The sequence below is a fragment of the Sorex fumeus genome, unplaced genomic scaffold, assembly GCF_029834395.1.
Source record: "Sorex fumeus unplaced genomic scaffold, SorFum_2.1 ptg000051l, whole genome shotgun sequence".
NCBI lineage: Eukaryota > Metazoa > Chordata > Mammalia > Eulipotyphla > Soricidae > Sorex > Sorex fumeus.
The window spans coordinates 10,924,363-10,949,167 of NW_026606108.1; the positions used below are offsets into that span (position 1 = coordinate 10,924,363).

Genomic DNA, 24,805 nt, shown 5'->3' on the forward strand with positions numbered 1-24,805 from the left:
CGCCCGCCCGCCCGCCTCCAGCTCTGCCCCACGGGGAATCTTACTCACGACAGCGAACTTCTTGTTCAGGGCCATCTGCTCAGCCAGCACCGACTGGTTGTGGAAGAGGTGCGGCTGCATGTGGCTCCACATGTGCGGGAACCACCAGAACTCCTTCACGTACGACAGCAGCAGGTCGTCCCCCGCGTCCTCGGCGTCAGTACCTGCGGTCCCCGCAGGCAGCTAGCTCAGCCAGGCAGCTCGCACCCGGAGTCCTGGGGTCACGGCAAGCGAGCGTGGCCCCGCCGGATGTGGGGGGGGGGAAGGCTGTGGCCGAGCCCCTCTCTGAGCCCAGGCACCCCGCCTGGACACGACTTGGCCAGTTCTGAGTCACGCCTGCTCCTGGCTGGGCCGTTCACTCAACTTTTCCTTTTCCTCTACAGTGGTGTGCGGAGGGGACACACCCAGCGCTGCTCAGGGCTGACCCCTGGGGGGCTCGGGGGGGACTAAACGGGCAGCAGGGCTCAGAACCCACTGTCCTCTCTCCCCGACCCTGTTCATCTTTCCCGTCTTTTTCCTCACCAGGCTGTTCCTGGAAGATGGATCTGTCCCTGTCTCGTGAAGGCCTGAGACTCCGAACCCCCAGGTGGCTGCCCCGGGGTGTTGGCCGGGCCTGGGGACAGCCTGCACACCTGTGCCCAGCCGTGGAGGGGAAAGGATTTGCTGAAGGCTGTTCTCCCAGACGCTGGGTGGGTGGGGAGCCCCGAGTAAGCACCCCAGCCCATCGCCTCAACCCCTCAGACCCAAGAATAAACCCAAAACAGTGGCTGAGTCCCTGAGGTCAGTCCACTGAGAGCACTTCCACATTCCAGGATATCTACGCATCTCTGTAGTGGTCTGAAGTGCCCGTCACTCTATGTGTGCGTGTGTGTGTGTGTGTGTGTGTGTGTGTGTGTGTGTGTGTGTGTGCGGGGGATGGGGAGGGAACGCAGCTGTGCTCAGTACTCCTGCGGACAGAACCCAGGTAGCCGTGCACAGGGAAAGGCCCCGCACTCGCATTCTTCAGCAGAAATAGCACAAGCGATTTTGAAAGGCGAGGCGGTGGCTGACAGAGACGTTCACGCCAGCCACGCAGGGGCCGCTGTGGCACAGTCGCCATAACCAAGTAGCCCCTGGGACCTGGGACCACAGGGTCGGACACGTCCCCAAGGCAGGTTCCCCCTGGGGACCCCTCGCCCCCGAGGAGGGGCCTTCCTGGATGAAGCTCGGGGGCCGGTTCTTACCTGTGTGGAAGAATTTCCCTGAGTAGCCCAGGTTGAAGGTGAAGTTCGGGATGTGTGTCCGCAGCTCGTTTTGCGTATCGAACAGGGCCTAGGGTGGGCAGAGGGGAGGAGGGGAGGGGTGAGGGGAGCCAGGGATGCTCAGGAGAGCACAGCCAGCTCCCAGGACTGCGGAGCCGGTGAAAAGAGAAAACATGGGGACCCCGCACACTCCAGAGTCGGGCTGGGAAGGTGTGGCAGTGGGGGGGAGGTTTGGGGGGGTGGGAGATGACCAGAGCCAGCCCTGTGCCCCTGCAAGGGAAGACCACCCCTCCGGCCCAGCCCTGCCGCGGGCCGCAGCTCCTGCGGGCCTCAGCTTGGCCTCCACTTCCCCAGGAGTGACATGGGACAGGAATCTATCCGTGGGCAGGGAGCACATGCTCTGCCCAGAGAAGGCCTGGAGGGCTCAGCCCCAGGCACCACGGGATGTGCCCACAAAACCGAAGAGTAACAACAGAAATAACAGCTATCATCACTGATGTCCTTGTGGTCATCGCTTTCTCCCACTCAGGGACTCCTAGGAGGATTCAATGAGAGGTTCCGGGTCAAACTGCCTGGGACAGGCCAAGCAAGTTCTGGCCGCGGCCACCAGGACCCTCCTGCCTCCTCGGGGACAGACGCAAGGCGAGGGGACCGTGAGCTTCCCAACATGTACTGTGTCCCAGCAGGCTCGACCTGTGCGCCCCCCCCTCTGCACTGGCCATCTGGTCCGTGGACGGGGGCCCTGAGGAGCTCGGGTGAGGATTCAGAAGTGTCCCTACACTCACCCCACTCAGGCAGCCACGAAGCCCACAGGAGTCCCGGCCCTCTGGGGTAACCGAGGCCTCTCAGTGGTGCCGGGTGCAGCCTGTCAGGCAAGCGTGCCTTCACCGGTGGCCTGGACATAACCCGGTGGGCACAGAACCACCAAGGGGAGGGCAGGCCCCTCCAGAAGCACCCTCGGTAGCAAAGGAGAAGCCGGACATGGCGGCTTCCGAGACGGAATCCACAGCAACCCTCGCCAAGCGCCCCGCCAATGAGGCGCATGAGTGACGGCCATGCAGGGGAGAGCCCTCTGCAGCCTCCTGCCTGCCCTCCCCACTGCCAGAAAGCAGCCCGCCGTTGGACCACAGGGGCACAGAGACAGGAGGGTACCCAATCGCAGCCCCCACCCCCCTCGCCCCCGACGACGATGACAACGCGAGTCCTCTACTCCACCCACTCGGGGCCAATCCCAGAGTGAGCTCAGGAGGACAGCGAGTCCCTGAGGAGAAAGGCTGGCTTGCCCGAGCCTCCTTGGCTGCCCTCCTCCTGCCGCAGACACATGGCTGGGCCCGGGCAGGCGTCTCTCCTGGAAGAGGATGAGGCGGTGGCAGGCAGCAGACAGACCTCGTCCCGGTTCCCCCGGGTGCCAGGGGTGTCGCCACCCCCCAGCTCTGCCCACACACCGTGAAGCTTGCGTCAGTGGTGAGCCAAACTGAGGAAACCCTGAGCTCACCACAGCTACGAGGAGCACTGCACATGCAGGGGAGAGATTTCCTCAGCCTCTCCCAGACAGACTTGGTGGCCCACCCTCCAAGGCATCTCTCCCAGTGAGACTCACAGGGTGCCCAAGTCTGTGGTTTGCAAAACGCTTCCACAGAACAGCTGAGATCCGGGGCGGGGGGGCGGGGGGATTGGGGGAGCACCTCCTGAGTTGGGGCTCTCACACCCCACTCCCAACAGACCCTCTGCTAAACCCAGCTCTGGCTCCCTTGGGGGAGTTCTGTCTGGTGGGGACAACACAGACATTCTAAGAGTTCAGGCCATGCCCAGGTTAGAAGGGCTCTAGGATAGGGGCTGGAGCGATTGCACAGCAGGTAGGGCATCTGCCTTGCACGTGGCCGACCTGGGTTCAATTCCCAGCATCCCATATAGTCCCCTGAACATCGCCAGGAGTAATTCCTGAGTGCAGAGCCAGGAGTAACCCCTGTGCATCGCCGGGTATGACCCAAAGAGCCAAAAAAAAAAAAAAAAAACCCAAAAAAAACTCAAAAAAACACAAACAAACAAAAAAAGGAAGGCTCTGGATCAACAACCTCACAGTGCCCATCTCATTTCTGCACCTGTGTCTCGGCCGCCCCAGGACAGTGTCCGGCCCCACCCTCCAGAGGCAGAACTCCCCCCCACCCCACCACTACCACCCGCCCCCCTCCCCCCATACCCCCGTGGCCGGAGGATGTCCCACATCACATCTGCTCTGGAGACAACAGGGCAAACCAGCTGCTGGCCGCCAAGGCTGGGCGTGGGCCCTCCCAGGAGTCGGCGGCTGGGCCCGTACCTTCACATCCTCCTTCTTCATGCGCGTGCCCTCCTTGCCCACGAAGATGTCGTCGATGTCCACCAGGATGTAGCGGTCCAGGGGCAGCGAGAGGCGCTTGCCGGTGAGGAAGGCCACGGCGTCCACGAAGATCAGCTTGTGCAGCCAGAAGTTGAGGGTGTTGCCGAAGAGCACGCGCTGGATGCCGTCGTGCAGGCCCAGGTCCTGGACCACCGTGGCGTGCAGCGCGGCGTGGAGGCCTGCGTCGGCGCCCAGGTGCGGGATGGACTCGGACGAGCGCGTCTTGGCCAGCAGCACCGGCTGGTAGGTGGAATGGTTGGACTGGAAGACCGTCCAGTCCTCGCCGGGCAGCACACCCTTGTCCACCTCGCTGGGCCGCGTCACGTAGAGCAGCGGGGACTTGGGGTTGATGCTGCAGTCCTTCAGGCCCAGGTTCGAGTGCAGGAACAAGGGGAAGCCCTTGAGCTGGGCGCTCAGGAGGCTGTTCTCGTTGGCCTGGAGGGAGAGGGTGGAAGGGGGGGATCAGAGCCGAAGGCCCCTGGGCGACGTCAACCATAACCACAGATGGCACAGACCCAGCCCCAGGTCCTGGAGAACCTCCACGCCCATGAGGGCTAAGCTGTGGAGTTTTTTGTTTTTGTTTTTCGTTTTTAATTTTTATTAGTGAAATACCATGAGGTACAATTGTAGACATACAAATTTTTGTGCTTGGGTTTCAATTATACAATGTTCGAGTACCCATCCCTCCACCAGTGCCCATTCTCCACCACCACTGATCCCTGTATCCCTCCCACCCCCCCATCCCCCCATCCCACCCTGCCTCTGAGGAGCACGCACTGGATGCCGTCCACGAAGGCATTTCCTTTTGTTCTCTCTCTCTCTCCTTTTGGGTGCTGTGGTTTGCAAGAGGCATTGAGTGGCAATCATGTTCGGTCTATAGTCTACTTTCAGCATGCTTCTTCCATCCTGGGAGGATCCTCCCAACATTTGGTGCTCCCTTCTCTATCTGAGCTGCCTTTTCCCCTAGCATGTGTAAGCCATGGAGTTTTGACCCTCTGTGATCCAGGCAGTCACAGGAGACATCGGCCACTTGACAGAGCCGCCGCCAATGTGCCGGGTAAGAAGAGGAAGAGGCGGGGGCCCAGAGAGGCAAGGCACTCGCCCAAACTCGAAGAGGTAAATGCAGCAGCTGAGGGCTGAACAGGGCTGCCCAGCACGGGCACGGGCCCGTCCTCCAACCTGTCTCAGGCTCCCCACTGCCACTGCTGGAAGATGAAGACTATGGGTGGGCAGGAGAGAGCTTGGGCCTGGCTTGCCTGGCCGTGTGGCCGACCAGATTTGACCCCCGGCTCAGCACGGGGTCCCCTGAGCCCACCAGGAGTGGTCCCTGAGCGCAGAGCCTGGCACCCACACATTTCACCGCCTGTGGCCAAGGGTATCAGAAATGCTACATGATCCCCAAATCTTAGCCTCTGGTGGATGCCAACACAGAGAAGAGCAGAGAGAGGTGGGGACAGTGTCCTGCCTTGCGCAACCTTTCAGCCCCCGCCTGCCCTGGGGCTCAGAAGTGCAGCCAGCCGGTATGGGTGTGTTAACTTTTCGGGTATCTCTCTCTCCAATCAGTATCCGTTCAAAGAGGTGGGGGCAGGGGGACTAGGGCATTCACACCTTTGGCCTCTGCTGTGTGGCCTCCACGGGGGCAAGCATGTTTGAGGAGTATGTGGACTGGGGGAGGAACCCACTACCAGCACTGCTAAGAAGGCCTGTGCTGGGGGAGCAAAACCAGTCTCCCACCACGCAAAGCACATGCCCTGAGCCAATTCCTTACTCGTGTGTGTGTGTGTGTGTGTGTGTGTGTGTGTGTGTGTGTTACTGGGTCACACCTGGTGGTGCTCAGGGCTTACTCCTGGCTCTGGGCTCAGGGATCTCTCCTGGTGGGAATAAGAGGACTGCATACAGTACCAGGAATCAAATTAGGGTCGGCTGCATACAAGGGAAGGACCCTACCTGATGTACTATCGCTCCAGCACCGCCCCCCCCATAAATACATTCCTTAAAAAAATATTAAGAGAGCTGGAGCGAGAGTCCAGGAGGTAGGGCACTTTCTGTGTACGCAGCCAACCTGGGTTTGACTCCTGGCATCCCATATGGTGCCCCAAGCACCGCCAGGAGTGATTCCTGAGTCAGAACCAGGAATAACTCCTGAGCATGGCCCACCCCACCCCTTCCCCCAAAAAAGAATGAAAGAGGGCTAGAGTGATAGTACAGGGGTTACCATCTTTCATGCCAGCAGCTCTGCGCATGATCTACCGAGCGCTGTCAGGAATGATCCCCGAGCACAGAGCCAGGAGTGAGCCCTGAGGACAGCGAGATGTGGCCCCAGCACCAAAAATAAATAGGATGAAAGGGGATCAGACAGCTCCCCTGGACCTGGCACCTTACTGCTGGTCAGAGCAGGCTGTTTGTTCATTGCACAACCAAGTCAGGAATAAACAGTTCCTGAGCACTGCCGGATGTGGTCCTGAGAAACAAAACAAGAGCAGCAGAGACAGAGACCCTGAGGGAGGAAAGGGCTGAGCCAAGTCAAGAAACAGCAAGAGGGGCCGGAGAGAGAGCACCGAGGTGACAGTGCAGGCCATGCAATCAACAACTCTGGTTTTCAAACCCCCCGCACCACACCTGGTTCCTCAAGCCCTGCTAGGAGCTACCCCTGGATCCCTAAGCACTGCTGGGGTGGCCCCAAAAAAAACTGGAAGAAAGAAAGAGAGAAAGAGAGAAAGAAAGAGAGAAAGAAAGAAAGAAAGGAGGGAGGGAGGGAGGGAGGGAGGGAGGGAAGAAGGAAGAAAGAGGGAGGGAGAGAGGAAGGAAGAAAGGAAGGAGGAAAGGAAGAAAGAAAAGGAAGGAAGGAAGGAAGGAAGGAAGGAAGGAAGAAAGGAAGGAAGGAAGGAAGGAAGGAAGAAAGAAAGAAAGAAAGAAAGAAAGAAAGAAAGAAAGAAAGAAAGAGAGAGAGGTCAGCAGAGTGGTCATGAGGAAGGGCAAAAGGGTGGACAGGTCAGTGGGAAGACCCGCAAGGCCCTGGAGGCTGGAGGAGAAGCCACCAAGAACCTCATCCAAGGGCTCTCAGCATGGGCCCCTCCCATTCACAGTCTCCCAAGTCCCACCTGAACGTGTATGGAGAAGACATGTGTCGGACCAGCAGACAGGGGGCCCTGGAGATGCAGCCAGGTGGCCACTGTCCAGGCCACTAAGCAGCAGCTGAGCCTGCCTCGCCGCACAGCACCCCTGCACGGCTGCACGTGCCTGGGAGCGGGGCTGGTACTGGTGCCCCCAGGCAACCGTGCTTCTTCCCCATTCCCACAGAGCTGAACCACCATAAGGCACCTGCATCCCATCTGCACGGCCCAGAAGTTCCCACCAGCTGCCCGCTGTCCGGGCCATTGCACAGTGCCCCCTCACCCCCATACCACAGGCCCCCACCCCCCACCCCTGGCCAGAACCCGCCAGGCAGTGGGATGCCTACAGGGAAAGACCAAGAGCGCAGGACATGGCGGGCTGCCGTCACCGAGATCCATTTCAAAGCCCCGACACTCTGGGCCTGCCAGCTCTCCCGCTGGGAAGCAGCAAGAAAGGGACCCGGCCAAGCTGCGGTCATCCACCCCAGTGGGCAGTGAAAACAACCAACAGAGGACGAGACGGGCAGGAGCCAGGGTGGGGGAACGACCCCTCCGAGGCCTCACCCAGGGAGGGGGCCCACTCGGGAGACCCCGAGTCTGACCGGGCCTAGCAGAGAAGCCCTAGGAGGGTCCGGGAACCAGCCCGACGACCGGGGGCCCGTCTGCACTCAGGGGCTGGGCTCCCCCTCTACTCGCTCTGCGTCCACGTGCTGATGGGGGCTGGGTCACGCACTGGGTCAGGAGGTGGACGGCCTAGACAGCTCAGCTTTCTGCGTCTCATTCCTTACCTGAGCGCCAAGTGAGCGCCCGGGGAACTGGGAGCCGGCATTCTGCGCTGACATGCTCAGCCCCAGGACCTGACTGGCCAGGGAGCACTGAGTGAGGAAGGTCCCTGCCCTCCAGGACTCCTGGGTGGCACATGAGACACAGAGGTGGCAGTGACAGAGCATGAGAGCATCCTTGCCCACCGCCTTACGGAGCTTTAGCACGGCACCGAGAGGTGGGGACTGTGCTGGCCCCCCTGCGGAGACGGTCACTCTGCATCCAAGTGATGACCTAAGTCAGGGTACAGCTAGCTCTCCAGTCCCTTCTCTCTCCTGTCGGCCCAGTGCCAGTGGGAAAGGGCCCCCGGGTGGAAGTCTCGGGATCCCAGTGGGAATGCACCCCCGGGTGGAAGTCTCAGGATCCCTGAGGTCTGCAAGTTGTGCAATCTAGGCATGGGACTGTGCCAGCCTTGGAGAAAAAGCCGAGAGGTGCGACCTGACCAGCAGAGGGCGCTCACTAGAGCAGCCGGTCCCAGCACACAGGCAGACGGCAGACTGGCCTTTTAAAGAACTGACACCAGGCTCAGGAGGACCAACGATCCCTGTCCACGGCCTGGTCCCCAGTTTGGGGAAGATGAGGGGCTAGATCCAGAGACTTCCAGTTAAGACTGCCTGCAGGGACCTGCACACAGGGGTTCAGCCCTGAGCAACACCAGGGGGTGCCCAAGCACAGAGCCGGGAGGAGGACCCCGGCCCCACTGGGGCTGGCCCACAGGCCCAAACCAAACAAAGCAGAAGGGCCGCGGCATCCAGAGTCACACTCGGGCCCCTGTTTCAGGGCTGGAGCCCTGCAGGAACCTTGGGGGATGGCGGACTCGTCCACCTGAGACGAAGACACTGATGGCGCCAGGGGGGACAGTCCACCAACGTCAGCCCTGGCACCTCTCTCAAGACCTGCAGCTCTGAACCTAAACAAGTTCACGGAGCAGCAGTGCAACAGGGAGGGCGTTCACCCAGCATGCAGCCAGCCCAAGTTCGGGTGCTCAGTAAGAAGCCAGGAAGCCACGAGGCTCTGTCCCTTGGGCCTGGACGGTGGGTTTCTCAGGGCCCACTTAGTCCCTCACCTCTCTGCCCCTTCCCTGCTTGTTCTCTTTACTGCCCGCCACCCTGTCTGTGTATGCGGCCACTGCCTATAACCTGCCCTGCCCTAAACCCCAGGCCCAGGCGAGCCACGACTCGGTCCATCCCCACCTCCACCCTGTCCCCAGAGCCCGGCATGGGACGTGGCACACAGGAAGTGCTAAGCAAGTGAACGCCAGCTGAGTGAAGGAACAGACATCTCCAGTGGCCAGGGAGTGGTACAGGGGTTAAGGCACACCACATGGCCCACCCTGCTGAGAGCCCCCGCATTACACAGTCCCCCGGGCACTGCCAGGAGCCACCCCAACCACCCGCATTCCTCCTCCTCCTCCTCCTCCCAGGCACAGTGAAAGCGGCTGGGGAAGGGGGGGGGGGGGGGTGATGCAAGAACTCTACACACACACACACACACACACACACACACACACACACACACACACACACAGAGACAGCTGGAAAGAAAGGTCACGGCCCCGGGGCCACAGCAGGCTGGGCTCACAGCCGCCCTCCCCTCCCCTGCCCTGCACCCACCTTGAAGAAGCCGATGATGCCCACGCCGTAGGCCACACAGTACTTGTCCAGCAGCTCCCGGTTCCAGGCGTCCAGGTTGACATACTTGAGGATGTTCTCATAGATGATGAGGGCAAAGCGGCCGCGGCCCTTGTCGGTGAGGGTGGGCATGTCGCCCTTGCCCGGCGCGATCTCGGTGCGGTACTTGAAGCGGCTGGACTCCAGGATGGCCACCACCTCCTGGCCCAGCTGGGAGTAGAGGCTCTCCACAAACACCAGCACCGAGGGGTCCGTGCGGGAAGGGGTGACCGGCTGCACGGGCTTGAGGGGAAGCAGGCGGCTGGGGGCCACGGGTGGGGGGTCCCCGCCGCCCCCGCCTCCGCCGCCGCCACCGCCACTGTCCAGCTCCACGGCGTCCGCCGAGGGCTCCAGGCCCCGCTTCCAGCCATACAGGTAGTAGGCGGAGACAAAGACGCTGAACAGGCAGAAGACGAAGAGCAAGAAGAGCACGGCCTGGGGGGACAGGTGCCGACGCAGCCTGCGGAGGCACGCCAGGGCGGGCATCCTGGCCCCCAGGCCTCGGCCGCCAGAGTCCGGCCGCCCTGGCCACCCCGAGGGCCTGCGCAGAGTCGTCCACGGAGCAACAGAGTCACAGAGACGTCGCGGAGGAGGCCCTGAGCGGGCAGCGGGAACGGAGGGTCCAGGCCCCGGCCCTTCCTCAGCCGGGGGCACAGTCTGCAGGCTGGGTGCGCTCCTTCCTGCCTCTGCGCCCCTTTATGTCACCATTGCAAACCCCCACGTGGTCCTGTGCACCGCAGAAGTGCCCCAGGGCATCAGGGCCTCCTGGGGGGGCTGGGCAGGAGACCGAAGGTCATCGGGGAGCTCCGGGGATGGTGCATGCTGTTCGCCGGTGGGGGGATCGGAGCAAGGGCTGTGGAGAGAAGGGGGGGGTCAGAGTCCGGGTCAGGATCAGGGCTGGGGCTGGAGGCATCACTGGCCGCAGGGAGCGGGGCCCACGGTCAAGCCCAGAAGCACGATGTGAGGCCCGCTTCCGCACCCCGAGTCTCCCTGCCGGGAAGAGAGGCTGACGGGAGCAGGCGCCCACTGCAACAGACCATTCCCCCAGTGCGGGCCCTGGCATACGCATCCTAGGAGCCAGGCACCCATGTCCAGGCCACACCGGGATGCCCCAGAAGCCAGAAGGACAAGAGAGACAAAACGCATCCGTGAAGCCCAGGAACCCTGCAGAACTTGGGGTTCCTGCCTCCCCTCGGGCGCCCCACAGACGTCATCTATATGGGCATCAGTGCATCTATACCACTGCACCAGGGTCTCAAGTTCTTCACCTCCAACTATTCTCCGCCGCCCCCCGCCCTCCATCCTCCCCTAAACTGAGTGGGGGCAGCTGACAGCTGGGGGGGTCTCCTCATGGGGGCCCGGGACAGAGGGCCAGGGGGGAAACGGATCTCCCAAATCCCTGCTGGGGTCCAGGAGACGGTTCAGAGGCTCAGCCCATGCTTAGCATACGGGAGGCTCTGGTCCATCCCTGACTCTGCACAGTCTCCAGGTCACCACCAGGAGCGACCCCCATCACATCAGGTGCAGCCCCAGACCAAAAATGAATGAAGTGAATAAAGGGGCAAAGCCCTTCCCCAGGACAGCCCCCGGGGCTGCGTGGTGCGTCCCCCAGGGGCACAGGACTCCAGTGTCCATGGGAACCTTCTCGCCAGGGCAGCCACGGCGGAAGTGGGTCGGCCTGGCCCCAGGAACACAGCTCTCCGCAGCGCTGCAGGGGGGTGCCCACCACGCGTGACCACTCGGCACAGAGCCACGCCAAGTCAGCCCCGAGCAGGGCAGAGAGTGGCCATCCCCCCACAGGACACACGCTTCCCGCGCTGTTTCCAACAGCAGAGGGTGGTGCTGACGGCAGCAGTCGCCAACAACAGAGGCTTGTCTTCAGCGAGTACAATGCAGAGCACGTGATGCCATGGTGGGCTCGCGCGGGCCCAGGCAGGACGCTCGCTGATTCGTGTATTATACAGTTACGGAAGATATTTATAAAACTCTGGCCAGATTTCTGCTAATTTTTTTCCTCTTTTTTCTTTTTTTTTTTCTTTTCAGCAAAACAAGGTAAGTTTCTGTCGAAAGAAACTTGCTTAGAAGGATGTGAGAGAAAGAGAGGAAAGATGTGCTCAAGGGAGAACAAGAACATGGGCTTCTCCAGAGTGGAGCAAGCAGAGGCAAGAGACAGGCTCCAAGGGGACCTGAGCCCCGAGGGCAAGAAGAGCAAGACTCTGGGGCCGGAGGGATAGCACAGCGGGCAGGGCATTTACCTTGCACGCAGCCGACCCAGGTTCAATCCCTGGCATCCCATATGGTCCCCTGAGCACCGCCAGGAGTAATTCCTGAGTGCAGAGCCAGGAGTGACCCCTGAGCATCACTGGGTGTGAGCCAAAAGGCAAAAAAAAAAAAAAAAAAAAAAAAACCAAAAAATCAAAGAGCAAGGCTCTCCAATTTCCATGCACTGGTACCAAACCCAAAAACAATCCTTAATGACGATCTCTGAGTAATAGTTCTTTTTTTTTTCTTTATCAAATCAAATCACTGTCCTCCCGTTGTTCATCGATTTGCTTGAGCGGGCCCAGTAACATCTCCATTGGAGACTTTGTTGTTACTGTGTCTGGCATATGGAATACGTCACGGGGAGCTTGCCAGGCTCTGCCGTGCGGGCGAGATACTCTCGGTAGCTTGCCGGGCTCTCCGAGAGGGGCAGAGGAATCGAACTCAGGTCGACCGTGTTGGCTGCGTGCAAGACAAACGCCCTACCACTGTGCTTTCTATGATAATCCTATTGTTTCTCTCAAGCGGGCCCAGAAACATTGTGAGACTTGTTACTGTGTTTGGCATATCGAATACGTCACGGGGAGCTTGCCAGGCTCTGCCGTGCGGGCGAGATACTCTCGGTAGCTTGCCGGGCTCTCCGAGAGGGGCGGAGGAATCGAACTCGGGTCGACCATGTTGGCTGCGTGCAAGACAAACGCCCTACCACTGTGCTTTCTATGATAATCCTATTGTTTCTCTCAAGCGGGCCCAGTAACATTGTGAGACTTGTTACTGTGTTTGGCATATCGAATACGTCACGGGGAGCTTGCCAGGCTCTGCCGAGCGGGCAAGATACTCTCGGTAGCTTGCCGGGCTCTCCGAGAGGGGCGGAGGAGTCGAACTCGGGTCAGCCATGTTGGCTGTGTGTAAGGCAAACGCCCTACCTGCTGTGCTATCGCTCCAGCCCCATTGTTTCTCTGAAATAATAAAACAGTAATTTTGGCTTGGGGGCCATACCCAGCTGTGCTCTGCACTCAGGACTCACTCCTGGCAGGTCTTAGGGGATCATATGTGATGCCAAGGATCGAACCCAGGGTGGCTGTGTGCAAGGCAAGTGCCCGACCCTCTATACTCTCTCCAGTTCCAGAAAATGACATTTTAAAAAAGCTGTGCCCATGTGGCTTGAGCGATAGTACAGCGGGTAGGGCATTTTCCTTGCATGCAGCGAGTTCGATCCCCGGCATCCCATAGGATCCTCCGAGCACCGCCGGGAGTAATTCCTCAGTGCAGAGTCAGGCATTCCCCTAAGCATCACCGGCCGGATGTGACCCAAAAAGGGGAAAAAAAGAAAAAAAAAGCTGTGCCCATCCACGAGGCAAAGCCTGGGACTCCAGGCCTGCTACTGGCCAGGCTCAGCAGGCAGCCGCCCTACATGGGTCTCTGCCCATCACAGGGATCCTTGGGCAGCACATCTGGGGCTCTTCTTCTCTGACGTTCAATTGACAGCTCCAGGCAGCAAAGCAAGCAGGCACTTACAGTTCCCGGGGAAGTGGAGGGAAGAAGCTGAGTGGGGCAGGGAGGCTTCCTGGAGGTGACGCCTGAGTGGAGAAAGCTGTAAGGGAGGACACCAGGCCACACCCTGGAGAGCCCAGGGACGTGAAGAACCTTCCAGAATGGCCTACACTTGCAGGAGAGCAGGCGTGAACGTGGGTTGCTCACTGGCCGTGCTGAGGATCACGGGCAGGACAGCTCCACCCTCTGTCAGGAGCACAGCCGGTGGGGAAGCCTAGGTGCCCCGTGCCACCTGCCCCCCACCCCAGTACCTACCCCGAGACCCGCCTTTTGGCGTGAGTGTTAATGCATCCAGCAGCCACAGGCATCTGGGGGTCACGGACCCCTGTGGGACTCCAACAGCATTTTCCCATGGAAAATATGCACAAACGTTCAAAATGCCATTCACAATTCAAGGAGCCCGGCCCCCAGCCCACGCCACCACGGACCTAAAACTCCCCACGAGCACGAACGCAGCTGCCAGCCAGGCCAGGCAAGCACCCCCCAAACCTCAGCGCCCCGATTCAGTTGTGGGGTCCTGAACAAGTGAAGTCATGTCTTTGTGGCCCCGTTTCCTGAGCGGCATCATAGGAAACTGTGACGTCTTGGCAAAGTGGGCTGACCCATAACACAGTGGCAGAATTGGGAAGAAAAGACTCAGCAGAAACCACGCGGCACTCTCTCTCTCTCTCTCTCTCTCTCCATCTCTCCTTCTCTCCCTCCCTCTCTCTCCCACTCTCTCGCTCTCCTGCTCACTCTGTCTCTCTCCCTCTCTTGCTCCCTCTCTTTCGCTCTTGCTCTATCTCTCCCTCCCTCCCTCCCTCCGTCCTTCTCTTTCTGTCTCTCTGTTTATCTCTCTCTCTCTATCTCTATCTCTCTCTCTCTCTCCCCTGCTCTCTGCACCCCTCCCCAGCCTGGGACCATGACTTTCTAAGCCAAGAGCAGCCCCCAGTGCTGCTTCCCTGGGGCCCTACCACAGCATGTTGAGGCTGGGGGCGGGGATGAAGAACTTGGGAGGCTTCTCCCTGTGTCCCACTCACTGGCCTTGCCCAGTCAGCCCTGTATCCAGTGTTTGCTAGTGAAGGACCCTCTGCCTGCCTGCTCCCCAACTGGGCACACATGCTCCCCTTCCTGGCCTCCAGGGCTCTCGGTCCATCTCCAGACCACCCCAGTCCTTCTCTCACGGGCCCTGCAGAGCCATGGCTGCAGCCATGCCTCAGGCCAGCGCAGCCCTCTCCCTCTTTAGCCTGAAATCAGCCGTCCCCGTTTTCAGTCAGGACCTGGGCCAGAGACACAGGACAGAGGCTAAGGCACTTGCCCTGCATGCGGTGGACCCCAGTTCCATCCCAACACTGTCCCCCAAGTGGCACCGGGAGTGACCCTTCAGCACAGAGCCAGAACAGCCTCTGAGCACCTCTGGGGGTGGCCCACCCCTCACTCCCAAATAATAATAAAACAAGCCCGCAAAACAGAACCAGGACCTAGCAGAAAAACTCAGAGTATATAATGTCTCCTGAGAGAGGGAACATTCTGGGACTCTGGGCCCGCCTGCACGGGCCTCATCTCCTGGTCTAACTCCGTCCCCAGCCTACCTCCTCCTTTTGTTTAGCCTCTGCCCGAGCATAACAAACCTCCAAGCAGCTGCTTCCAGCAGCCTGCGGTTCCTAGCAGGCCCACGCCTCGCAGGCTCTGCCTCCGTCAGCACACACGCCCTCCACGAGAGCCCGGCCACCTCATTCCCACGCCTCACACCAGGAGCAGGGCCTCGCCGGATGCCCAGACGGCCACTGTTACCCATCCCCAGGGCAGCAGAGCTCGGGGACTCCCCATGGTCCCACAGGAAACCGCCACACCTCCACTCCAGCAGGTTCCCTTCCTGAATCCCGAGCTGTCTGTAATTTCAGATGACAATAGTGCCATTACGAGGATGATCAGCACCACTTTTCTCTGCTGCCGTATAATAAACACCTACGTGTAAGGACCATGCGAAGCACTTGTACGCACCTTATCCCACTTAATCCTTAAAATGAACACTGCCTTTAACGCACACTTACGGTGTAGGAAAGTGAGGCTCAGAGAGGGTAAGTCATTTGCCCCAGACTGTCCAACTAGCCAACGGCAGAGCTGAAACCGGTACCCAGAGTGGGAACTCGTGAGAGGGAAACGGCTGTAGCCCTGCAGGAGAACCTTGGTGACTGGGCTGAGGGGTCTCGGACCTGCGGCTTGCAGCCCTGGACAATCTTCCACTACGCTCCCCAGCCCTTGGCCCAGCTTTCCCTGCCAAGGTACTAGGGATAATGAATGAGATGCTCCAGTTGTCATGGAGACGCCATGGCAACGCAACACTTTCAGGAAACACCACGAAACTGCGGCCACTGCTTGGAGTTGAAAATCATTCCCTACCCACCCCCCCCACCCACCCCCCACTCCAAATGCTCTAGTTGCACACCCCCCCTCCCAGTGTTTCTGGAACCCAGGAAAAGGAGGCAGAGTGCAGGCTTGTCAAAGACCCCGGTGACTGAGAGCCAGTGACTAAAGGACACAGGGGCAGCAGCTGGAGCCCAGGCGCTCGAGACTGCGCCCCCCAGTGCCTCCCGTGGGAACTGCAGCGAGGCACCAACTCGCATGCCTGGGCATCTGCTGTGGGCAGCAGCCCCGCCAGAGGGGCTTTAAGTACTGTGCTGTTTCTCGGATGCCAGTGGCCTGGGGGGCAGGTGACAGCTCAGCCTGGGCCAACACTCGCCCCCGGGACCCACTTTCCAAGGCTGCAAGACAGTACAGAGTTCAGCCGTGCAGAGCCCTCAGTTTCCCCTAGCGGGGCTTCTCCTCCTTTCCTCTCTCTCCGAGGGCTGTGACCAGGGCAGAGATCCCGGGGAGCACAGCGCCTCCACTCCCCCACCCCGACCGCACCCGGCGCTCGGGGGCATGGTCTCACCAAACCATTACCCACCTGGCAGACTTGGAAACTGAGGGGCAGGGAAGAGCTGGCCCCGAGCCACATCAGATTAATCCTGCCCCCTGAAAGAGAGGGAAGCACCCAGAGTCGGGCCCGAATGAGAGGGGATCCACGCTGCTCCCTGAGTTTGCGGGCACCAGGCACGGTAGCCCCCAAGGCCTCTCGAGCACTCACCCTGGCCAGGCCCACACGGCAGGCAGGCATCAGGGGCCGGTTAGCACGGTGGTGCCCGTAAATCACCCAGGGAGGGGCAGGGTGGAAAGGCCCCAAGGGCAAGCCCAGGCCACTCCCCACAGCTGGCGCAGCCCCTCCTAGCCTGCCACGCCCCCAGCACAGTCACCCCACCACCCACCACCCAGACACGCCCCTCAGTCGCCCGGCCCGCCCCACCCACCCACCCACTCAGAACAGGCTCCTGTTTGCCGCCCAGCTACGCAACCACAGCCCAAGCCCAGGCCACAGCACGTGCCTGCCTCCGCCTGGGCAGCAGCACCCGCACGGCCGGCCCCATCTCCTGCAGGCGGGGGCCAAGCTGCTGCCATCACTCCCCGCAAGGAAGAGCAGGGCATCACCAGGACCAGCCCCAGGAGCACCCGGGAGAGAGCATGAGAATGGGGGCGGGGTGGAGGTGGCACAAAGGCCCAAGAAAGGGTCTCCCTGCGATGCACCGAACCAGTCCCTAGAGTCCTGCCCGTCCTAGGCGAGAGAGAGAGAAGAAGAGGACAGCGGGGTGTGTGCCTTGTACACAGCTGACCAGGTTCCACCCCATATGATTCCCTGAGCACCACCCAGAGCGAGTCCCAGGGCACAAAGACAGGAGAGACCCCCTGAGCATCGCCAGTTGTGCCCCCCCCAAACAAAACAGTACACAAAACCTTGCCCATCCTCTATCTAAGGCCAGCTTCCCGTCCCAGGGCTGGACTCCAGCCGCCAGCAGTGGGGCTAAACCCCCCCACCAGACACCAGACTCCCGGCAGAGATCTCAGCCCGGCTTCACGCAGGAGTCTCAAGCAAACCCATGACCCCCCGGGGTGCCTGTGCCCTAGGCTCCAGCTGGACTACAGCAGACCCACAGCAGGACCCCAGAGCTGGCAAGGGCGGGGAGCGCACCCCAGCACAGGGTCGCCTGCTCCCAGCATCCAGGCTTCCGCCCTGGGCCCCCGCAAGTCAGCCACCCAGGCGCACCCCGCCTCAGCCCCTCTCTGCTTCTTCCCCATACTCTGACGATGATGCTTCTCGGAAGCCGCCCCACAAATCATCCATCCATCAACAAATAAACAAAGCAGAAAGTGCTGCTTCCCTCCAGGGAGCAAGATTTGCCCGAAGAGAAACCTCAGAAGCTCACATCCGGGGGGCGGGGGGGGGGGGTGTAGTGGGGTAGTGGGGGGGGGGGGGTGTTGGGAGGAGGGTCTGTCTCCGTCTCCCTGTGCCTGAGTTGAACGCTTACCTTTGCACCAGCTCTAAAGAAAGGGTTTACTGAGCAAACAGACCAGACAGCAGCGGGAGGGGTGGAGAGCAGGGCAGGGCAGGCCCAGCTGCCCCCGGGTCTCAAGGTCAAGCGGCAGTCCCCGCCCCCGGACCTCCAGCTGCAGATGGGGCAGGCTGGCTCACAGAGGGCCCAGGGCCTGCTGCCCGTGGGGACAGGGCCAGGAACTGGCTGCTCAAGCCCAAGCCCCTCGATGACGGTGACCACTTCCCTGAGGTCTGCCCTAGAGCCGGGGCGGGCTCCTTATCTCCTGTCCTAGCCTGCTCCTGGCAGTGCCCAGTCCAGGCAGCTCACAGACAAAGGAGGGACTGAGTCCGGGTCACGGAACTGAGCAGGGGCACCTGGGCAAGCCTCGAGCCAGCCCCTCGGGACAAAGGCCACAACTCAGCCAGCCACGCCCTGGAGCCTGAGCCGACCTGGAGAGCCAGTTGTGGCCAGGAAGGGCCTCAGCTGTGGGAGAGGGTACTGGGGGTCCCCAGAAAGGCAGCGGACCTTCCCTGCCGCAGCAAAGAGGGAACCTTGCCTGGGAGGGGGCGGCTCCGTGCCCGAGGCTGAGAGGGGAGGGCAGGCCTCCCAGGCTTCCTGACCACTCTCCGGTCACCCTGCTGCCTGGGGACAGGCCAGCCGTGGAAATGAGCCTGTCATCCCCGACTGCCTGCTCTCCGTCCCCCTTCCCACCACAGGGCCCCCAGGTGCTCTTGGGTCTGAGGAGGCCCGGACCCTCCACCTCTCCAGTGCAGACACCAAGGCGTGTGGGCCGGAGCCCCTGGCACCCAGCACCACCACTTTCCTCCAAACCTTAGTCCTCAGCACCACTAGGCGGGCAGAGCGCGGCCTCCTGGGCCCTGGGAACCATTGGAGATGCCCAGGAAGGGAAGTTGGTGCCCCGGTCACACTGCGGGCATCTCCCTGACCCACAGCAAGACAGCTGGGCAGGCGCACGGCAGGAGCTGCAGCCGTGCCCTCTCCACCCCAGAGCCCCCAAGCCCCTGGACACTGTCCCGCAGCACCGACGAGTCCTGCAAGACTGGACCCTCCTAGTTCCCGCAGCTGACCGCGGCTCAGTCTCGCCCCCACCAGGTTGGGAGCTTTGCGGACCTGCAGGGCCGGCTGCAATCCAGGGTCCCGCAAACTGCTGCACCGGCCTTCACCGCCGCCACCTGCTCCTGAACCCACGGGGTCCCGTGCCGGGTCCTGCAGCACCCGGACCCTCCTGCCCATGCGGGCACGCGCCTACCGTGAGCCCACACACGTCCAGCCGGAGCGGGAGAGAGAGAGGCTGGGAGAGCGACAGGCCTGCCGGCCCTGCAGGCTGCCCCTCGCCGTGTCCCCTCCTGCACTCGGCCCTCCCGAGGGTGCCACACTCACACACTGTAATAGAGCCACACCTAATCCCAGAGCCAGGACAAATGGTGTTATTGTCAGCCCAGAGCCCTCCCCAGGAGGGGACAAGAGGGCGGCTGAGGGCACCTGGGCCACCTGCTGCCTCTCAGAAGCCACCACCTCTGCACAGGCCCCAGTCCCTGCCTCCTTGGCCCCGGGAAGCATCCTGGGGGCAACACAACAAGACAGGCCCTGATGGACCCCATGGTAAGGGGGAGCCGTCCCCAGCGCCAGGCCTCGGGCACACGGCCCCTCCCAGGCAAGGGCAGCCAAGCATGGAAAGAACCCTGGGAAGCGCCGGCGGGCCTGGGCTCAGGCCCAGCTGCACCTGGCTCCCCGGGCCTCACCCCGCTCTGGCCTCAGTTTCCCCGCCCGCCTGTCCCAGAAAAGGAGTTAGGACGAATATCCCTGGTGCCGGCTAGCTGGTGTTTCTGGCGTTTGGCCTTTGACACCCTGCCACCCTGCTGGGGAGAGCCGGGCCCAGTCAAAGCACTGAGATGCAGAGCGTGGTGAAGAGCAGCCGGTCTGCTGGGCGGGTCCCTGCGACGGAGTGTGCGTCCCGAGGGCCCCAGGGGGACATGCACTCCTGATTCGAGCATCAGCACGGAAAACAAGTGGGGCCCACGTGGGGCCCAGGACACCGCCAACCACCATGCGAGGCCCCACACGGCCCTCCAGGAGGGCGGCCTGCACCCCACCTGCCCAGGCACCCCCATGCAGCCCACCCCCGGGACCCCAGACGCTGGAGCAGAGGAAAGCCAAGGAGTGGGGGATGGAGCAGCAGAGACCCCCTAGCACAGGCCTGCTGAGGTCAGAGGCTCCCTGCGAGCTCAGGAACGTGTCACGTGTCCCTCCGGTATCTGGGGGAGTGGGTCACTGAGCCACCACCAGGGAGGTTCCCCAGACCCCGTGGATGCAGCCGGGTGGGGGGCAGCAGAGTGGAAGGGCCCCCCTTTCTCTCTGAACACAGACACACAGAGCGGGATGAAGCAAGAGCCGCAGCATCTCAGATCCCAGAGGAAAGAGGCCACAGTGCCCAGCAGGCTAGCAGGGGCCCACTGGTACTTGGGATCGGTTAATTCGCAGGGAGCAAAGCCCCAGCCCAGCCCCAGCCCAGCCAGGAGCAGACATATGTGCTCCCCTGCTGGCCCGACGCCCGAGCAGGCTGCGTGCTCCTGAAAGGCTGGCCGAGGCCCTCCCAGGCGCACACACTCCACACCGGCCACCACCCACGGCTGCCTGCAACACAGAATCGTACCACATGACCCAGGGGTCCTCCCCTGATCTGGAGAAAGCATCAGTGACCTCCGGCACTCCCCAGGGACCTAGAGCCACGGCGGGCTCCGGAGGCAAACAGAGCGGTCTTGTGTGACCACGAGCCGCGGTCAGCCTCACTACAGTTCCAGGAGTCAGGACACAGGCGCGGATGTCAGGAAGGGCCAGATGAGACTGGATTCTCTCTCGGGGTCACTCGCTGAATTCAGGGCACCAGCCGTAGGGCCCAAGTGGCGCTGGGCATCTCCGCACTTCCTGCTCCGTCCCCAGCGAGGGCACCGGAAGCCACCTGCAGGCCTGGAGGGGCGTGGCCCCCACTGCCCACCTCAGTGAGCAGTCCCAAGTACCAGGAGCACTCACCGTGACCCTGCTCTGAGCGCTGAGCGGGGATTTCCTCCCTCTCTCAAACAAGGGCCGGGGACCCCATAGGAGGTGATGCCCCACAGCACACAGGGAGGCCAGGGGTAGGACGACTTGCACCCACAATGCCCCCCATGCCTGGCTCTGTCCAGGCTTCGCCTTTCCCGCTCAGTCGGTGCCGAGAGGTCTGTACTTATTGTAGTGAGGGCCACCCTCAGGCCCTGGGGTTGGGTGAGGGGGGAGGAATAGGGTCCTGGGGGTCCAAACCCTTCAGGAATGAGCTCTACCACTGGACCAGGGAGGTCGGAAAGCTTGGACAGCGGGGAGAGAGTCTGCCTTGCACACGGCTGCCCTCAGTTTGATCCCCGGCATCCCATAGGGTCCCCTAAGCATCTCCAGGAGTGATTCCTGCGTGCAGGGCCGGGAGTAACCCCTGAGCATTGCCCCAAAGCTAGAAAAAGAAAAAGAAAAAGACTTCGTTTGAGTCCGATCTCTGAGCTGCATCTTCATGGGGCCGGAGCTACAGTACAGTGATGGGGAGGCACTTGCCTTGCATGAGGCCAACCAGCTGACCCAGGTTCGACCTCCGCACCCTCTATAGTCCCCTGAGCCCTGCCAAAAGTGATCCCTGAGCACAGAGCCAAGAATTAAGTCCTGAGCACCAACAGGTACGGGCCCCCCCAAAAGAAACACAAAATAACAAACAGAAATGTACCAGCACTTAAATACCATCTGGAGCCACATCTGGGCCCTCGATGGCCTTTGAGCCCTGGGCCTGTCGTCATCCAGCTCCTAAGAGTGCTCTGGGCAGGGGTCACGCCCGGCCCTTCTCGGATGACCTCATTTAACCCTCACACACCCTTCGAAGTTCAGCGCTGCTCTGTTGGCGTTGCACACGTCACAGACCAGTGTGGCTGTTTGGCCCCCGTGTCTCAGGCCAGGGCCCGGACCCCCTGCCCTTGCTACTGCTGCTGCCACTGCAGGAGGGAACAGATGCACCCAGGAACGCGTTACATTAGGTTACAGACAGCTGGACAACAGGAGAGCGGGCGGACGGCCAACGCTCTCCGAGAGCCCGCAGGGAGGAGGCTGTTACAAATGTCCAGGCAAGAGTCCAGGGCTGTGAGCAAGGGACACGGGAACGGAGTATGGGGGAGGGGAAGGGGCAGGTAGGAAGGAGTCGGCCTGGTGAGACGTTGGGCAGGGGGTCCGCTCCGGGTCTCACTTTATCCCTCTAAGCAGTCTCCTTGGAACGGCTCCCACGCCTCCGCCCTCCCTGAAAGCCCCTGGACCTTGAGAAAGCAGCCGTGCTTGGGGACGGCCTGGCCGCACGCCCTGGGACTCTGGAACGTCCTTGGGTGTCCTGGCACGAAGGGCCCGGCCGGCATGCCGGGGCTCCACTCGGGTGTGGGTCCTCGGGGCACATTCCACCCGCGGCCGACCTCGCCACTGCTCCACCCGGCAGCAGACCCAGACAGGGGACCGAGGGCCATCCAAGTGACCCATGGAATGCTGCCCCCCGCCCCCGCCGAACCCAGTACACAAGTCATGTCTCATCAGCATGGACACCCCCTCGAAGTCACTCCCTCCCTCCCCAAGGGAAACTGGCCGGTCCTGCTGCCGGGGCCCAGGAGGGACCCCGCCCCATCCACAGCAAGGCTGCAGAGCCTCAAGCTGGAGGCCGGCAGGGGGGCAGCAGGGCCGCTCTCCTGAGGGGCTGCCCCCTCCACACACACCACACCCTCCTACCCCTCGGCCTCTAGGCTCCTCCCCACCCCCCACTGAGAGCCCCTCGCTCTGGCCACCTTCACGCTGCTGTGGCCACCAGCCTGGTGGTATACGCCCAGGTCTCTGTTGAGGATGATGAGAGATGCAGCTTCTACAACCGGGCCGCTTCTGCCAAGGGGAAACCGCAGCTCGGGGAGGTTTTTGTCCCTGGCCCAGTCGGAGCTGCGTGGACACCCACAGCCCGACCCCAGGTCCATTCTGGGTTCCAGGTCTTGGGGCTCTGCCTGCCAGGGTCACCCTCAGAGCACAACTCAGCACTCATGGACAGGTAGGGACACTGGCAGGCAGTCCCGTCCCCCGACCCCGGCAGGAGTTCCCACGGGGGCAAGAGGGCAGCCGACTCCCAGGGCCCCTGAGCCTCAGAACCGGCCTTTCCTCTGGACAGAGACTAGGAAAGCAGGACCAGGCAGGAGCTCAGGAAGGGCCCAAGGAACATCATTCCCCAAGGGCAGATTCGCAGAGCTGGGGGGGCGGGTCCCGCAAGGGCACAGCCCACCCCCTGCAGGCAGAGGAGCATGCAAGGCCCAGGTCACCCCCAAAGCACAGGAACTCCATGTCCCCCAGGCAGGCGCACCCCGTGGCCTCCCCCAAATTGGCGGGCAGGACTTCCCATGCCCCGCCCTGCGGCGGCCAGCGCACAACCAGCACCCCTTCGGTCCCTCTGCCAGCTCAGTCCGAGCCTGGCCCGCGCCCTCTCTGAGAGGGGCTCTCAGGAAGCCCACCTCGCCCCTCTCCGACATGTCCAAACAAGCCGACCTCCACCCCAGCCCCAGCCCACAGCTGCCTCCCCTCCTTCCGTGCGGACTGTTTAGTTTCTGAGGGTTCTGTGGGAGCCGGGGCTGGACACCAGAGCCTCCCAGGATGCCTGAGTACAGGTACATCGGCGCCAGCCCCTGCCAGGGTGAAGTGCCCCCTGCAAGTCTCCTGCCCTGCCCCTCGCTGCTCCCTGGCTGTTCTCGGCTCCCTGGTGCTCCCGGTGCACCCCATGTCCGACATGACTGTGCCCTCCCCAGGGCCTCGCTTCCCTCCCAGCCGCCTGGCACACAGCCAGTGCGGGGGCAGGGGAGATACTGAGGCCGGGGCAGCGGCTGGGGGGTTCTGACTCTGTGCCAGCCACAAGTCCAGGTGGGGCTGCATCATCGGTGATGCAGCCTCAACACCGGAAGGAAGAGGGTGCGTGAAGAAAACCACAGCCCAGGGCTGGAGTGATAGCAGAGCGGGTAGGGCGTCTGCCTTGCACACGGCCGACCTGGGTTCGATTCCCAGTATCCCATAGGGTCCCCTGAGCACCGCCAGGAGTAACTCCTGAGTGCAGAGCCAGGAGTAACCCCTGTGCATCACCGGGTGTGACCCAAAAAGCAAAAAAAAAAAAAAAAAAGAAAGAAAACCACACCCCCCCAGCACCTCAGGGCTCCTGCCCCCACCCCCCTTAGAGGAGGGTTCCTGGGGGCGGGATCCACATGGCCTGGTGCCCACAGCCTCAGCAGCAGCCCCCAGGGCTGGTCCTTGTTCCCCACTGCCCCCCACAGCTGCCCGCCCCCGGGCCAGAGACAGTCCCCTGCTGGCAGAGGAGGGCGGAGGCTGGGGGCCCCCCACCAGGCCAGCCCCTAAGAAGGAAGCTTTGTTCTGGGAAGAAGGCGCATAGAGCCTGGTGCCAGGCACAGGGCAAGGGGCAGCAGACCCCCCCAGGCACGCGGTAAGGGAATGCTGGGTGTCTGGGGCCATCTGCACACCCCCAATGCCAGGCCCTCCCCCATAACGACTTCCTGCCCGGACAGCCTGGCACGAGGGTCGGAAAGCCTGCCCACGCACACGTGTCCTGCTCTGTGCCTCAGTTTGGCCTGTCGACGGCCTGCCCAGGCCCACTGCCCCAGCACCAGATGACAGGGAACTGCCCAGCCAGTGACCGAGGGAAGCCAGTCCCCAACCCCCGGGCACAGACTACCATCAGGGGGTTGCTGGGGGCGCAGCCTCTGACTGGTCACACTCAAACTCCACCCGCTCCTTCCCTGGCACCCTACACTGGGACCTGAGAAAGGGACCTCACCCCGGCCTGGCCAGGGGGGCCCATGCAGATGTCACAGTCCAGCCCCTCGTTCCTCCAAGACGCCTCCCAGGCGCCCGGAGAGGGAAGGGAGCACGCATTGGCTCCCGCCTCTGTGCCCTCCTCCCCACGGGCAGCAGGTGGGGATCCGGGCACTGCCTTACCCCCAGAACAGAGGCAACCCCCAGCTCCGACCCCGTCCCCAATAGCATGGCTGGTCTCAAGGGCTGAGGACTTCAATGGAAAGAGGGAAATGGGCATCGATGGAGAGCTGCATGGAGAGCTGAGGTAGAAGCACAAGCCCCGAGGAAGACCACTGGGTGGACAGCAACCCTGAGACCCAAAGGCCAGGGGTCCTGCCCCCAGCCCCCGTCACACACCTGCCTGTGAGGCAGTTAGGGGTCAGAGGCTCCTCCTCGCAGCCCTTCCTCCACGGCCCAGCGGGGCTACTCCCTG

The 24,805-nt window shown here is 62.0% G+C and overlaps 1 protein-coding gene across 1 annotated transcript in view; it reads right to left on the bottom strand.

Moving 5' to 3' along the window:
• Nucleotides 1–24,805, bottom strand: part of NDST1 (N-deacetylase and N-sulfotransferase 1) — a 50,908-nt gene that overhangs the window by 15,305 nt on the left and 10,798 nt on the right. The window contains exons 3-6 of the mRNA XM_056124517.1: nucleotides 9,206–10,115; nucleotides 3,598–4,092; nucleotides 1,263–1,350; nucleotides 49–203 (exon numbers count right to left, since the gene is read on the bottom strand). Coding sequence (XP_055980492.1) covers nucleotides 49–203; nucleotides 1,263–1,350; nucleotides 3,598–4,092; nucleotides 9,206–9,748 — 1,281 coding nt within the window. The 5' untranslated portion in view covers nucleotides 9,749–10,115. The remainder of the gene's footprint in view (nucleotides 1–48; nucleotides 204–1,262; nucleotides 1,351–3,597; nucleotides 4,093–9,205; nucleotides 10,116–24,805) is intronic.